A 15,450-nucleotide genomic window follows, 5' to 3' on the forward strand; every position below is an offset into this window, starting at 1 on the left:
AGGGGCGTGAGGTCCCTCGAGCGCTAGTTACGTACAAAAGAATAAACAGAACGCTGAAATGAAGCCGAAAAAAACAAGAAAAATCAGTGTGTCAGCCTGTAGGCGACGATAATGAGGCCGTAGAGGCAGTCGGCGGGTCCAGGAAGTAGGCCGGCGGCAGCGGCTTATCAGGGTAACAAACATAATAGTCCAGTACGAGGTCAACACAATTCTTGAAGTCCTGCCAGGGCTGCCACGGAGGATCCGTATTCCAGTCACCCCATTTTCCTTCGAATAAAGCCTTATATTCTATACCGTGGCGCAACTGGCGGCAGTTAACAATCTCGCGAACGGGCCATTCCAGATAGGTTTCGTCAGTGTTAACATCTACGATCACGACCGGTTCCTGGGGGTCCTCATATTGACCGGGGTAAGCGTCCTTAGCGAGAGGAACGAGGCACAGCAAGAAAGGGTGGAATACAGGTGTAATCCCGGCATCCAGCATGTAGTCCGGCAGGGCCAGCTCGTAGGCCTTATTATCAATAATTCGAGTAATCGGCCACGGGCCAAGGGCTTTCGGGGCGAGCGAATGACTCTCACGCTGCAGGCGGAAATTATGGGCATTCACATATACGCGGTTACCGATTCGGTAGGCGGGATAGGGCTGCCGATGGGCATCAGTATACCGGGCGTAAGTCTCCTGGGACCAGATAATCTCATTGCGAAAGAACTTATGGATAGCCTCAGTGCGGCAGACAAGCTGATCGGCTGCCTCCATTTCGGGATACGTGGCGTGCGGCAGAGAACCAGGCGGCTTAACCCCAGTATGAGAGTGAAAGCCGTTATTCGCAAAGAAAAGAGTCATACCAGTTGTTTCAGAGATATGATCATTAGCAGCGAGCTCCGCGTCAGGGAAAAAATCAACCCAATTGTCTTGCGCGTAATTGATATAGGCCCGAAAGTAATTCTTTAAGCCTTTTACGGCTGCCTCGGACTGCCCATTAGTCTCAGGATGATAGGCTGTTGATAGCTTGCCCTTAACGCTATACTGCGCACAGTATCGCTTCCAGAAATAACTAGTAAAGGCGCTGCCACGGTCCGAAACGATCGATCGCGGTAGCCCGTGTGTGCAGAACACCCGGCGGTGCATTACCTCTATAAGCTCTTCAGTTAATTTAGTAACCAGCGGCTCGAAAATCTTGGCTTTAGTCAAACGGTCAATTACTACGAGAACGTGGCGAAACTCCTGGCCACGGCAGCTGCAGAAAGGAAGTTTTTCGGCCATATCCATAGAAAGGTCGAGCCATTTACGTTGCGGGATCAGGAGCGGCCGAAATACGCCCTAGGCCTGTTCTGTACGGGCCTTTGCGCGTTTGCATATAGAGCAGAAATCGCTATATTGATTAACGTCTTTCTTTATTGCGGGCCAGTAGTAGTAGCGGATGGCCGCGCGGAACATAGCTTTAGGCCCTGGATGGCCCGAAAGGCGGTACTGGTAAACTGTATAGAGGATTCGGTAGCGGAGTGGCTTGTAATCGGGAATATATAATCGTTTTCTGACCCAAACTCGATGATCCCGGATGGTAATGTCTGCTAGAGAGAGCCTAATTCTATAATCGAGTACAATACGCGGCAGCCGGCGCCTGCCTTCGTCCTTTACTTTTATGATTGCTTGGGCGATCTCGTCATTCTTATAGGCTTCTTCGATAAGGGTCTCCAGGGGCATTTCGTCGGTTTCAGTGGCCTCAGTAGCCGCAGTTGAGGGCTGCGAAACGGAAAGGGGCTCGTCCAGTTGACTATCCGGTTGAACATCGGGAGGATCGCTAAGGCCTGGTAAAACGGGATTTTCTGGTTCAATAGGGGCAGGTTCGATATCGTCAGTATATTCGGTACTTGAACTAACGATATTTCTGCTTTGCGCGCGGGTGACCGCGAAAAGGTCCTTTTAAACTATCTCATTAAGGTACTGTGGCAGGAGCAGTGTTTGAAAACGTTCTTTCTCGCGGGCATCATCGGTCCCCTGCGGTAGATCCTGGGAATGGCGCGTTAAGATATCGGGCTTCTCGCCCTGTTTACCAGGTCGATACATGATCTTAAAATTAAACTCGGAGAGGAACTCGGCCCAACGGGCCTGGCAACGGTTCAATTGTTTGGTAGTTATAAAATGCTGTAGATTCCGGTAATCGGTATAAACCTTTACAGGGTTATCAGGGACTGCGCTGGCCAGTTCAGGCCTCTACATTTTAAATGAGCGAATGATTGCTAACAGCTCCTTATCGTAGATCATGTAATTAGTCTCTGCGGGGGTCATCTTCTTCGAGAAGAAGGCTACAGGGCGTAGGATATCGCTATGCATCTGAGAGAGCACTCCAGCAGTAACGTAGTCGGAGGAATCGGTCTCTACCTACGTCTCTAGATTAGGGTCAAAATGCGCTAGATTAGGAGCCGTTTCAAAGGCCGCTTTAAGCTCGTGAAAAACCTTATTACACTCAGGAGTCCAATTGAAGGCCGGATAACGTACTCGACGCGCACCAGACTTGGTCTCGTAGGTCTCGCTGCCTTTAGTAAAGTCAGTGAGCGGCCTCGTACGATGCGAGAATCCGTAAATAAAACGGCGATAGAAGCCCGCAAAGTTGACAAACGAGAGGACGTCTTTAACCGAGGAAGGGGTCTGCCACTCGCGAATAGCAGCTACCTTCTCCGGGTCTATGCGAATGCCTTCAGTTGTAACGAATAAGCCAAAATACTTGACTTCCCGGGTATCAAAGTCGCATTTATCGATATCAACCTGCAGGCCGCGGTCCCGCAGGCGCCTAAGAACCTTCAAAACATGCTCAGTATGTTCTTCCTCGCTATCACTGAAGATCAGTACGTCATCCAGGTAGGCAGTGCAGAATATATCGAGATAGTCAAATAGCGAATTGTTAATATAGCTCTGAAATGAAGCCGGGGTATTGCAGAGCCCGAAAGGCATAACTAAGTATTCAAACTGGCTGTACCGGATGTTGAAAGCAGTCAGCCATTCCTGGCCCTCCTTAATACGCAAGCGATTGAATGCATGAATAACGTCTACCTTGCTGAAGATTTTCGCCCGCCGCAGGCGGTTGAGGGTCTCGTTAATCAATGGGATAGGGTAGCGGCTCTTAATAGTGAGCTCGTTCAGGGCTCTATAGTTAACGCAGACCCGCAGACTGCCGTTAGGCTTACGGACGATCAACAGAGGTACTGCACTTTGCGAGGAACTTAGGCGAATGAAACCTTTGCCGAGTAACTCTTGAATATATTTCCAAATAACTTCAAGTTTCTGTTCGGTCATTAGACGGTAGTTCTTTGCAAACGGAAGGGTAGCGCCCTCTACTAACTGGATATCATGATCTTCAGGACGGTACGGTAGCAGGGTATCAGCCTCGTATTTCATAAAGATATCAATTACAGAGTGATATTTTTCAGGGACTCGTTTCTTTAGCTACTCAACCGTATATGCCTCTTTGTTAGCCAAGAACTTGTCGAAATCTTCAGGACGCACCGCATTGGTGGTAGAGGCGCAGAGGTGCTTACGGCCATCTCTAGGCATAACGAGATAGCCGTAATGATCCCGGTAACTCACTAGGGAAATAAAATGTCTAGCAGAAACGATCGAAATACTGTTATTAGCAGTAATCTGGACCGTAGTCTTGCTCACTAAAGCTTTGGAGCCGCGGGCATGCGCAGTGCAGGGAACACCCCGAGATAGGCAATCCTCTGCGAAGCAGTGAGGTGAGTTAAACGTAAAGGTACGATTCGTAAAGTCAATATAGGGATTGTGCGTGGTTAACCAACGGTCATCTAGTACTAACTTGTGGCGTACTAAGGGAGCGATATAGGTTGCTAGTTACTTGATATGGCCGTCTATTGTACAGTCGAATAGGGCCATTTGGGTAACAGTAAAATAAAGGGTACTGTCCGCGAGATGAAACGGGATCGGTGTAACAAGGTCTAGAATAGGCAAATTAAAGGTACATACAAGAGAGGGATCAATAGCTTCAACTTCACTTCCATTATCTATTAGAACGGGTGTTGTTCCGGGCTGCCTATAGAGCTAAGCAGATACAACCAGGTGCCGGCCCCGCCTAAGCTGACCCTCTAAACCTAATGCTAACGACGATAAGAAGCAATAATCATTCTGAATCACTCTTAAATCAGGTCTCTGATCACGACTTTGATCAGAGACTACTCGTTTTCCGAATCAGAGATTGGCTTAAGGCCTACCGCAGCAGCGACCTCATTCACAGAACGATAAGAGTTAAAATAAGGGCAGCAGGTATCGCTAGCGCGGTAATTCGAGCTACGGCAGCTCCAACAGCGGCCAGCGCGGGTCAGAGCAGTCTTGTCTTCGGCAATAAGCTTCGGGGGATTGCGCTGCGGTTCAAACCACTCACCAGTCTAACCCTTAGGCTTAGCACTGGAGGAAGGGAAACGAGAACGGCGGCCATCACTAGCGAAAGGTGCAACAGCGGAACTGGCGGAAGCAGAGCTACAAGTATTTAAGGATGCACCAGTGCCAGAGCGACCCTTAGGAGCGGGCGATAAGGTATTAGAAAGGGTAGGAACGCTGGTAGTGCCTAAGGCAGGGATAAACGAGGTATTAGGCTGGCTGTTCTTGCTGAAGGTAAAATTAACTTCTTTGTTGCCGCGTTCCTTGCGCCGAGCCACGTCCAGCACAGCAGCTACGGTTTCAAAGGTCTTATGACTAAAAGATTTGCTGATATAGGGAACCAGGGTATATTGGAACTTGGTCACACGCTCCTCTTCGGGAGTCTCGGCGCAGATTCACAAGGGGAGAAAACGCTAATAGTAAGCCGATACAGACTCATTTCTGTCTTGTTTTACAGCGATTAACTGTCTCTTAGCGTCTCCCTTGAGGAAGTAGATACCCAGATACATTTCGAGCTCTTTTATGAAGGTCTGGTAGGTTACATTCGATCCGTAAGTGGTAAACTGGCTTATAACCTTGAAGACATCCTTTGAGAGATGTTTTATGGCGTACAAGATCTTGGATCTATTATCGGGATAGAAGATACTGTCAATACGGAACTTCTCATCAACTGCAAAATGTCAAACAGGGTAAAGGTCGGTATCATTATTACTAATATCTAGAGAGAAAGTTGGCTTCTTTCTGCAAAGACGACTGAAAACTTCAGTTACAGTAGTTTCAGTAGTATATTAACGTTCGGAGCGCTAAAACTGGTTGCAAGAACGCAAGTTCTTGTGCAAGTTATAAAAGGGATTATTTTCTACGCTTTTAACCGGCTTATCGAGTCTACAGAAATCTTCATCTAGAAGAGAGACTTAAGGATTTTGAGGCTGAGAGGCCTCGGGCTGCTCAGGAGCCTTAAAACGCTGGGAAAGTTCAAAACGCTCAGTAAAGGCTTGTTCTGCAGCAGCTTTCAGCTGAATAATTTCCTCTTGGAAACAGAGGATATTCTGGGCAGCCTCGGAGTAAATCTTCTTATAACGTTCAGCGCGCGAGCCCTAATGAGTTGCTAGAACCTTACGGGCCTTCGCCTGTTCTTCTAAAACCTGAATTTTCAACTTCATTATCTCGAGATCGTGAGCAGTGTTAGAGGTCTCGATAAAACGATCTATAAGGGCCAGGGAGCAATCGAAAACAGTACGAGGCACTGTAAAGGTACTACTGTCAGTATCTTTGCGACCAAAAGTAGGAATGTCGAAGGGCTTTCTTTTGCTCATATCGAGGCTAATAAGGTCGAGACTAGTAATTGAGAAAGGCACAGTAGATATCGTCTTAGGATCTAGCTGATTGTTTACGAAGGGCTGAGCTGCCTTGCTAGCGATCTTAGTCGTTTTCGCAGGTTTCTTCTTTACGGCGGTACTGGGAGCCTGCGGCTCAACAGTAAATTTATATTGGCTGTCCTAGGAACGCCGTAAAACTATGCTGCTGGCTCTGCTGGCGGCAGATAATCTAGTAGTAAAACGATCTATCGGGAGATCCACTCTGGGGATTCTAGCAAGGTTCTGAGAGGATTCTAGAAGGTTTTAGTAATGCCAAGATTGTGCAAACGGGTAGTGGGTCAAATTAACGAAGACAAAGTTCAACGGAATCCAAATGGATAAAACTGATGAGAATACTGATGGAATCAACAAAATAGCGATGCAGCTTATTAGTGTAAGGCACTGACCTCAAGAAACGTAGGTATGCATTGACGAAGAAACTATTTATGTCTGCTATCTGTGGGTCACGTGACAGAGTCATGTGACCCAACATACCGGAAGGTTCCTGACACATATCATGCTTGTTTTGGCGACCCTTTATTCGAGCTGAGAGGGTAGTACGTGGCACTTCAAAAGAGCGGGCAGCAGCAGCAATAGAGGGAATCCTGCCATTTTTAATGGCTTCTACAGCAAGTAGAAGACGACCCTCTTGCTCAATCAATTTTTGTGTTTTCTGGGGTCTTTTTGGAGGCATGGTGGTGGTTTAAAAATGTAAACAATGGTTGCTAAGGGAAAATTTGATGAGGTGACCGGTCGGCCGGGAATCACGTTAACGCTAACGTATTTCCCCACCGAGTCGGCTACACCACCGAGTCGGCCACCGCCTACCAACTTCTAATTACTAGGGCCTTTATCAACCAAGCAATTGCATTTCTATCAAAAAATAATTAGAAACTCGATTAGGACATTGCAATTGCCTATATCCTAGATTATGGCAATTCCTGCAGCGCGGTGGCGCTCGTACGCGCGGTCCAACTGCAGAAAGTGCAGGATCTATAGGAAGCGTATTTTGAGTTTCATTAACTTCATTCTCGCGCTGGAATTGCTCTAGGCCTTTCTGAATAGGTAGTCCCTCTGCAATAGCTAGCTGCTTAGTAAAACGCTTGCGCTTTTGACCTTTCCATTCATTATCAGCGCGGTATTTGCGCAGTATTTGCGCAGTTCTTCACGCGTTAAAGCAAGCTCATTTAAAGTCAATTCATGACCTTTAATAATCTTGTCTAATCGTGATTCTAGCAATGGTAAAGGACTGTAAGCGCGTTCCCTAAGCAGTCTTTTTGTAGCAGATACCTGCTTTTCTAACTGCCTAGTAGTATAGGGCGTTTTCGGCGCTGAATTGGTTGATCGACTGCCTGGTAGTGTAGGGGTCTTTAGTTGGATATCCAACTGACTGAGTACCCTATCTGGATTGAATAGAACTAGGCCCGCGTTTGCAAAACTATTTCTGATAGTTTCTGATTGAAAAGCGCTTTCGCGGGCAGCTGGAAAGGCCTTTAAAAAGTCGATTTTGTCGATATGATTGACTCCTAGACGCGCTTTCTCCTCTATCAACTTTCCGTACGCCTTTTTTAAAGGTAAAAAGCAGCCGACATTCAGAGGTTGAAACTTGTGAGAAAAATAAGCAGGCATACAGATAGGAATTACGTTATTTTTACTGCAGAGCTGATCAAATTGAGATATAAAATGGTTACTATAGCTGTTAAGAATCAGAAGACGATATTTCCCAGTCGTACGACTAGAAGTAATAGGAATAAAAATATTTTTAAGCCAGCGAAGGCCTATCTCATCAGTAGTCTATCCATTTGGACTAACTTCAATCCTACTATCGCGTAAGAGCTTATTATCTTGATACCAACCCTCTATATAGACCTTCCCTTTAAAGATTACACATGGAGGAAGGGTTTAACCAGTAGAGTTAATACACTCGATCGAAGTAACCCATTGTCGATTGCCTGGGTGTACAAGAGATGTTTTTCCATAATAATCAGCTCTAGTAACTACTTGAGCAGTAGCTACTAGGCCCATAACGAAGCCAGTCTCGTCAAAATTATAGATATCCTCCTGTGCAATCCTATGTTGCATTATAGTAATTTGTACGCGGTTAAACCACTCTCTGATCGTTTTAGGGTCTTCGCATTTCGCTCGTCGATAATCGTAGCGTCGACTATAGCGTATTTTTAATTCGTTACGTCATTTAATAAACTTAGAGGTCCAGTTCTTTCTGACTGTTTGAATTGGCGTCGTACCGCGCGCAATAAGAAGAATATCAGCTATTTCTTGTATATGGGACGGCCAGGAAAGCGCTCCGCGTCGATCTAGCGATAGAATCTATTGTACAAGCGATTCCTCTTCATTTTGAGTCAATTTATAACTATTAGCGCGTGTTTCTGAGCGTATTGTCTTTCCGCGTAATCGATCTTGCAAGGTAAAACGAGGCACATTGTAAATACGCGCTGCTTCACGAATATTGCAGATTTCTTGATTTTTTAAAGCAGAAATAGCAAGTAGAAGTCTTCCCTCCTGTTCCGCTAAATTTCTCGAATTTTGACGCGCTTTTGGAGGCATGATAGATGGTTGAATTGAGTAGGGCGATAAAACGCGTAGATTTTTAATGAGGTGGCCGACTCGGTGGGGAAATACGTTAGTTACCTCGAGACCACCCTGATATTCTCTGCCTTCGGTATGTATTGAGAGGCTCGGCAAGAGGTCCCGCAAGCGATCCTGGAAAGGCATCTCATTGTTGATCATATTTGATGATATTCAGATGAGAGAACAGGGGTTCTTCAAGAAGAAAAATGAAAATGTCGCGACATGAAGATTGGGGAATGACGCCAATGCATCGGTTGCATACCTACTCGGTAAGTAGATGTTCGGCTCATGTCCGTGTGCATGGGACGCTTGAACTTTGTCCGCGCTGCCAATCGCCCCACCAGAATTTCCGTTTTAGGCGAGATCGCGAGGGCCCACCGACTCCACCAGTTGACGTCTCCAGTCAGAGCGTTCTAGACTCGCTAGGGACGTTAGCCTCCCCACTATGATTCGATGCTGGGATAGTGACGTCAAATGCTTCATCCATTTAACCTGCTGGCCACTTATGCCGCTGCCGGTGCCGCAATAATGGACAACAGTCTCACACAATCTTCGTTTGCCGACTAGTGGCTGATTAATGCTCTATCCTTGATTTTCATGGCTACTGCCTGCGCTCCATGATGAATATTGGGGGAGAACATGGCGTCGTAAGTATGATAATATGTTTGCTGCAGCTGTAGCCGCGGAGCTACCCAACAAGACACAGCTAGCTTACTTTAATGGAGTTTCAGATATCCTTAGCATGTATATGTAATGCCAAGCAAGCAGGATATTAGTACGGTAAGATGTTTGACCCATCTGCTAAAACACATCCAGAAACACATCAAATTAAAGCTTTATAAGTATTAATGGAAAGACCATCTTTGCGTTTAGTATATATTATCACCTGACCTTGGCGCTAGCAATATGTGCATTTCTTTGGTAGAGTCCAGGAGTCCCTGAGCGGGCAGACGTAGCGCCAAGCAAGCAGGATGTTAGGAAGATGTTTGACCCATCTACTAAAGCATATCCAGAAACACATCAAACAAGAGGTTGATGAGGATCGATTAAAGAAGGGGCCTTGTGTTTACGGTACATTAATTATCTTATCTTGGGGAGAGTGATTATCGACGGAGGGAAAAGGGGTAAACATTCTCGTGCCGTGTATATAAGTTGGGCATAATCTGGTTCTCAATTGTGGGAATCACCCTCATTCTATTCATATTCTTTTCCTTCCACCACTGCGTAAAGAAGTGTGTTGGGGTTTTCTCTGCTATATTCCTTTTCTCTATCCTAGAACCAGGCAACGATACCGACCGAGGAACTAAAGCCGGAATCTAGTATCAATATGACTCTTAAAGCAATCATTATTGTTGCTAGTGCGCTGGCCGCTCGCACCGCTGCTCATGGTATTTTGAGCGAGTTCTATACCGACGGTAACCGGAACGCCGGGTTCCAAACGGAATACATCTACCGCATGCAAAACGGAAACCCTGTACCTGACCTTGCTGCTTGGTCTACCGAAAGCTTGGACAGGGGCTACATCGAACCCAACAACCTGCGGACCCTTGACATCAATTGCCATGTGAATGCCGAACCTGGTGTTTTAACGGCTCAAGTTGCTGCGGGAGGCAAGGTTGATTTCTTCTGGCCTGACTGGCCCCATAACATCGGCCCAGTCCTTACCTATATCGCCGCCTGCACTGGTGACTGTGCTTCTGCTGACAAGTCCACTCTTAAGTGGGTAAAGATCGATGAATCTGGCTATGATGGTAAATGGGCAGGTCAGAAACTGATAGACAATAACTTCACCTGGACGACTACTGTCCCTGAAAACATCGCTGCAGGGAACTATGTCTTCCGGAACGAGATTATCAATCTTCATAGCGGTGCCGAATCCAATGGTGCGCAGCTTTATCCGCAGTGCGTGAATATTGAAATTACCGGTTCTGGGTCCGAAACTCCTGAGGGTGTTCTTGGCATCAACCTGTATAAGGCTGATGACCCAGGCATCTTGTTCGACCCTTATGCCGAGACAATCGACTACCCTCTTCCAGGGCCTTCGCTCTACGGCTCTACTGGTTCTACCGTCTCTCCAGTTCCCATTGTCTCTGGTACGCCTAGCCATACCACTATGGCACCCACCAGTACACCTGGGGTCGACTTATCGGGGCGTCCCAGCGCAAGCTCCACTGCCCGCAGGACCCGTACCAGGTCTAGCTCTGGCTTGCGTACTCGCACTTCAGGCTCTTGCCCTACTCATGTATAGATCATGGTATGTCCACAGTCTAGTTCCTTGGTGTGATCTTAACAGTTCTCGTCGTGCAAACCAAAACTTATGAAAATGGCTAATCTGAGATCCCTCTGACATGATAGATTATCAAGAACTGGGAAAGGTATATTTGATGCAGGCACCGGTTTTGCAAGATAGTATACTGGTCCACTGCATCTCGACATGCGCAATGCTATACGTCTTCGTACGCGGTACCTTGATTCTTGTGGATTCGATCACTACGTGGCCTCATCGATCACTTGTTGCTTCTTGCCCATGTTATTCTGCTTGTTGTAAAATGTGTGTGTTGAGGCCGAGGATTAGAACCGCAACATCGGAAATAGTTCAATGGTGACTCATCGATTAAGATGTACATAGCCTCATGTATACTCTCTAAGAAAAGATGAATTCAACTCTCTGAGCTACAAGAATTACACGCCAGGACTTCGTCTGTCCCCATTATCCTGGAACCCCACTGATGTAAATAAAACATACCAAACGCGATATTCGACCCGCAGCAGTAGTAGCTGAGGTCATTCCCGGTGCACTCGCTACAAAATGTGTTGATGCTGTGCATCTCATAAGACTATTGTCCTTTCTCGCAGACCGCACGTGGGATTGGAGCAGCTTCCCAACAGTACTCATTCCTTTTGGTACCTTCAAGCACTTACTCTGACGTGTCATCCACGCAATAGTACAGTTCAGACCATCAGGGATATTGATTGACACTTAATATAGTAATGGTATTTGTCGGTTGACTTGGTCATTGCCCTAAGCAGATATCCTATCGATTCAACTGAATATAGGTATATGCTCGGTAGGTAAAGGTAAAGTGTCATTCTAAACTACAATCTGCCTAGCTATTTATAGTCTCACTTGTTTACACCTATGCATTCCTGATCCCTTGGTATGCCATTTGGAATGGTAGACCAGATCTAGGCCAAGCAAGATACTGTGCGGTATGTGGATTAGGTCAAGATACTCCACTTCTCTGGTCTGGTTGATAACATCGTTCCAACACTGGACCTACTTTAGAAGTGGTGAAAACATGAAGGTCAAGATATTAAAAACAAACGTACAGTTTTAGAATCTAGGATTTATCCTATCCTCCGATACTCAGGTGTTGCTCAATTCGAGCGTTCAACCCAACCAATAGCTTGCAAATCAATGCAATTCGTATCTATAAGTTGTCTTAAGGCGTTGCAGGGCTTGCTTTTTGTCATTGTATCGGCAGGGTTAGAATCTCTATCGATCCACTTGATATCCGTGATTTGGCGGCATTTATAGGCTTGTCGGAAGCACATAATATCAATCATCAAGCGTTTCTCTTGGGTAGATCCGAGTCGTACAAGGCAATCATACAATAACTTCGAGTCAGTACAGAGTACGATTGGAATATTAACTTACAGCATTTAATCCAGCGTTAACTTTATTGCGAATGCAATATCTAAACCATAAGTTATAGCGTAAAGCTCTGATGCTAAAACACTGCGGGTAACACGCTTGCATTTGATAGAACTCCAATGGACGATATTGGCATTTGCAGCAGTAGTGTTACTGGCATTTCCCTTGTCAGCTAGTACGATAACGTAGCCAATTTGAGAAGAAAGGTCCTTGTTATTGGCAAATGATACGTCTGTAAAGACTAGCAGTTAAAGGAATTTCAGGTCCAGTTTGACATATTTAAGGCCTCTTGCGGCATTCTCTAGCTGCCAATTAAGTCGCTTGTTAAGTGATTCGGTATCTTCCTTGCTTGGGTTAATCACTTGAGCAGCAAATGATAAATCGAATAAAGCTTCTGGCTAGCAGACAGAAACAATATAGGTACCTCTTGCGCGTTCTGCAATATATCGATCTTTTAGGGTGCTTGGTGCCTGAGTGATTATCTTGTCAATAAGTGACAGTTTGATACACTGAGTCTCCTGAATAAGAGTAATCCTATCAGGTTCTAGCTTGACCATGCTGCCATTGAACTTCAAGGGCTTTTTAATAATTAACTTTTCGCGGTCTTTAGCCAGAAATTGAGCCTTCCGTAGCTCAATCTCTTCAGATTCAGCGAACGTGGTATCTGCAAGAATGAGAGTATCATCAGTCTGAAGTCCAACGATACCGAAACCAGTGGATTTTCTTGAATTGGGGCTATCCATGGTATAGAGTAGGCATGGGTCGAATGTTAATTGGCTCATCCGGAGGTGTTTCAGGTGATAGGAGTGATAGGTTCTGAACCAATAGTTCCCTGTTTCAGAGATCCTATAGAGAGGTTTGATAACCTTCATGACAGTATTGCTGGTGAGCCCAAGTTAATCAATAAGTTCCTTCGGTAGGCGCGCGTAAAGTTCTCAGTTAAGTTTGGTTGTTAATTGTACGTACACTTGCGAAATATCGCGAAAATATAGCTGGAAATCTGTTATACTTGCAGTAATGCAGAGAATAAGGCGTTAGCTGACTCGCTAGATTGTAGAAGATTGTGTAAGGATTAGATCCTTTCCCTAGTCATTATAGGTTTGTATAACCAGTTGTAATTTCTCGAATGTTCCTTCTGTTCCTTTATTCTTAATTTTATCAATAAATCGTAAATTGAAGAGTCTGACCCCTGGTAAGATATCTTCAATTTTAAGAAACTCGAATATTCTTTGTTTAAGTAAATCATTGACTTCCTTTTGCCTTAAATCGTAATATTGTTGGATACCGGGATTTCTCTCAGTTTGCAAGAAGACATTTATAGGCAAAGGGAGCTTTCGTAGACGGCCTAGGCCTCGTTTTTATGATTGTACAGATTGCAGGAGCATCAAGGCAGGCTTATAACCTGAATTGAGCAATCGGGTTCGTCCGAAACGTCTAAGGGTAGGTTCTAAGGTTTTCGAGGGTTGTCCTTTGTCAATTTCAGGTTCAGTTTGGTTGATCTGGTCCGGTTCTGGAGCTTTCAAGTGCAGTTCTGGATCTTCAGTATAATATAGCTTGATTACTGTTAATCGAAATGCTGTTGGACTATTGGGTAATTTGACTGTACAGATCTCCCCTTCGGTTATTAAAAGAATAAATAGACCAGTTCAGCTGCCTGTTTTTCTTCTGTTCCTTTCTCGCCAGACAAGGACGGGAGAGCTTGGTAGCAAATCGTATACGGCAGTAATGCGTAAACCATTTCTCATATTTAATATATCAGCCAGTTAGCGCTCTGTTTTAAGCTTCTTGATTTCTGTTATAGCTTTTCTGATAGCTGCAGCCCGCTGGGAAGTTGATAGCGAAGGTACATCTGAATCAACTATACGAGGATATACGCCAAATACCAGTAGGATAGGGACTAAACCTCCAGGTCCCGCTGAATCGTTTATAGCTTTAAAAGCCATTTGAAAGGCAATCTCTTTGTCGATATCAAGGATTTCAGCAGTAATAATCTGGTAGGCTCGGCGCAGTAGACCATAGTATCTTTCAATTATGCCTATCGAATTGTGTGCTTCAATGGGGATGCTTCTTGTGCTAATATTTATAGTCCTTGCATAGGTTTTGAATTCTTTACTTACAAAGTTCTTCCCGGCGTCATGTGTGATCAAGTCTGGAGGGCCTAGGTAGGTATCAATCCAGCACATTCGCAGTATATCCCAGGTATATTTAACGTTAATGTCTCTTAACCATCTGCCAGATTGGAAGCGAGTTACTTCATCAATAACGTAAAGGAAAGACATATTGTCAATATACATAATATCGACAATAATGTTGAAATTAAAATGTGCCTCATCCTTAAAGTTAAATCGGAATCGACCAGGGGATTTACCAAACTTCTGACAATAGTAACAGAACTTAATGAGATATTCTAATGCGGCTATATTTAGCTTATAACTAGCACTTCTTAAAAGCGTCTGAAATCTATCAATAGATGGATATCTGAAACGGCAATGTAATTTCCGTAGCTTAACATCTATCAAGAAACAAGGATTTATATCAAATGAAGAGGTAAGGTATAAAGACAGAGCAGAATTCTATAGCAGAAATAGGTGGCCGAATCGGCGAATAACAGGGATCTTAACAAATGATTTAGTAACGGAATTGAAAGGCGTTACAGGCTTCAGAATCACGATAACGTTCTTAAGGTTATTGTAGTATATTCCGAGATTGTCTATATCTGCTAGATATAGCAGAAATGAGGTATCAGCGTTGACAATATAGAATTAGATGTTACCAATTGGGGTTAAAACTTTTGCGGAGCCAATTGATGAGGTTATTCCAATGCCAAATTGGACATTTACCTGGCCAGCTGTAGAGGTATCCAATGTGATATTTTCTGTATTTTGAAGTGCCTGGAATTGGCTATATCCAGCTGTAGACTTGCTGGAGGTACCAGTATCAATTATTATTCCTATAAAGATCTTAGAGTTGTACCGGGTATCGCTCGCGGAAGTGGTAGTGACGTTATAGCTGAATGAGTCAGTATCAACTATCAGATTCGAAAACTTTTGATCGTTAATACAATGGGTAAAGGATCGATTGGCAAGTTCAGAAGTTATAATCATTGCTTGTTCAGTAGTAATTGAGCCGAATAAAGTAATAAATGTATTAATAAGGTTATATTCTTCTTCATTAAGGTCTGTTTCGGTTCCAGGATCAAAAGTTCGGGTATCAGTTACGAGTGCTTCAAAAGTCTCTGTTTCCTTTTTATTAGTATTTCTTTTACAATATATTATATACTGCCTGTATCGCCTGCTGAAGTTGCCATTCATTCCTTTATTATTGTTAAAATGCTATCGATATTTCTCTTTAGATTGCCTTTGTTCTTCCTCAGTGTATCTCCAGGAGCGGCAGGTTAATTTTTAGCAGACATAACACTTGCCCGCTGGGTCTCTTTTGCCTTAGTTATAGTTTCT

At 44.6% G+C, this 15,450-nt stretch overlaps 3 protein-coding genes across 3 annotated transcripts; 1 reads left to right on the plus strand and 2 right to left on the minus strand.

Annotated features, from left to right (window-relative positions):
- Positions 1-91: 91 nt before the first annotated feature.
- KD926_010609 (uncharacterized protein) lies at positions 92-6,445 on the minus strand (the record flags this gene model as incomplete). The annotated part of the gene is made up of 9 exons (XM_053102990.1): positions 92-1,238; positions 1,437-1,889; positions 1,947-2,215; positions 2,501-3,445; positions 3,506-3,720; positions 4,407-4,776; positions 4,849-5,063; positions 5,514-5,639; positions 6,247-6,445. 9 exons carry the CDS (start codon positions 6,443-6,445, stop codon positions 92-94), a joined length of 3,939 nt encoding a protein of 1,312 aa, XP_052953545.1.
- Positions 6,446-9,667: 3,222 nt separating this feature from the next.
- Positions 9,668-10,588, plus strand: KD926_010610 (lytic polysaccharide monooxygenase auxiliary activity family 9 protein; the record flags this gene model as incomplete). The annotated part of the gene is made up of 1 exon (XM_053102991.1): positions 9,668-10,588. One exon carries the CDS (start codon positions 9,668-9,670, stop codon positions 10,586-10,588), a length of 921 nt encoding a protein of 306 aa, XP_052953546.1.
- A 1,415-nt stretch (positions 10,589-12,003) lies between these two features.
- On the minus strand, positions 12,004-12,738 carry KD926_010611 (uncharacterized protein; the record flags this gene model as incomplete). The annotated part of the gene is made up of 2 exons (XM_053102992.1): positions 12,004-12,227; positions 12,420-12,738. The coding sequence occupies 2 exons, from the start codon at positions 12,736-12,738 to the stop codon at positions 12,004-12,006; spliced, it is 543 nt and encodes a 180-aa protein (XP_052953547.1).
- Between the last annotated feature and the right edge of the window lie 2,712 nt (positions 12,739-15,450).

The sequence above is a fragment of the Aspergillus affinis genome (genome assembly GCF_023601865.1).
Source record: "Aspergillus affinis strain CMG 70 chromosome Unknown NODE_83_length_165530_cov_89_932809, whole genome shotgun sequence".
NCBI classification, from domain to species: Eukaryota; Fungi; Ascomycota; class Eurotiomycetes; order Eurotiales; family Aspergillaceae; genus Aspergillus; species Aspergillus affinis.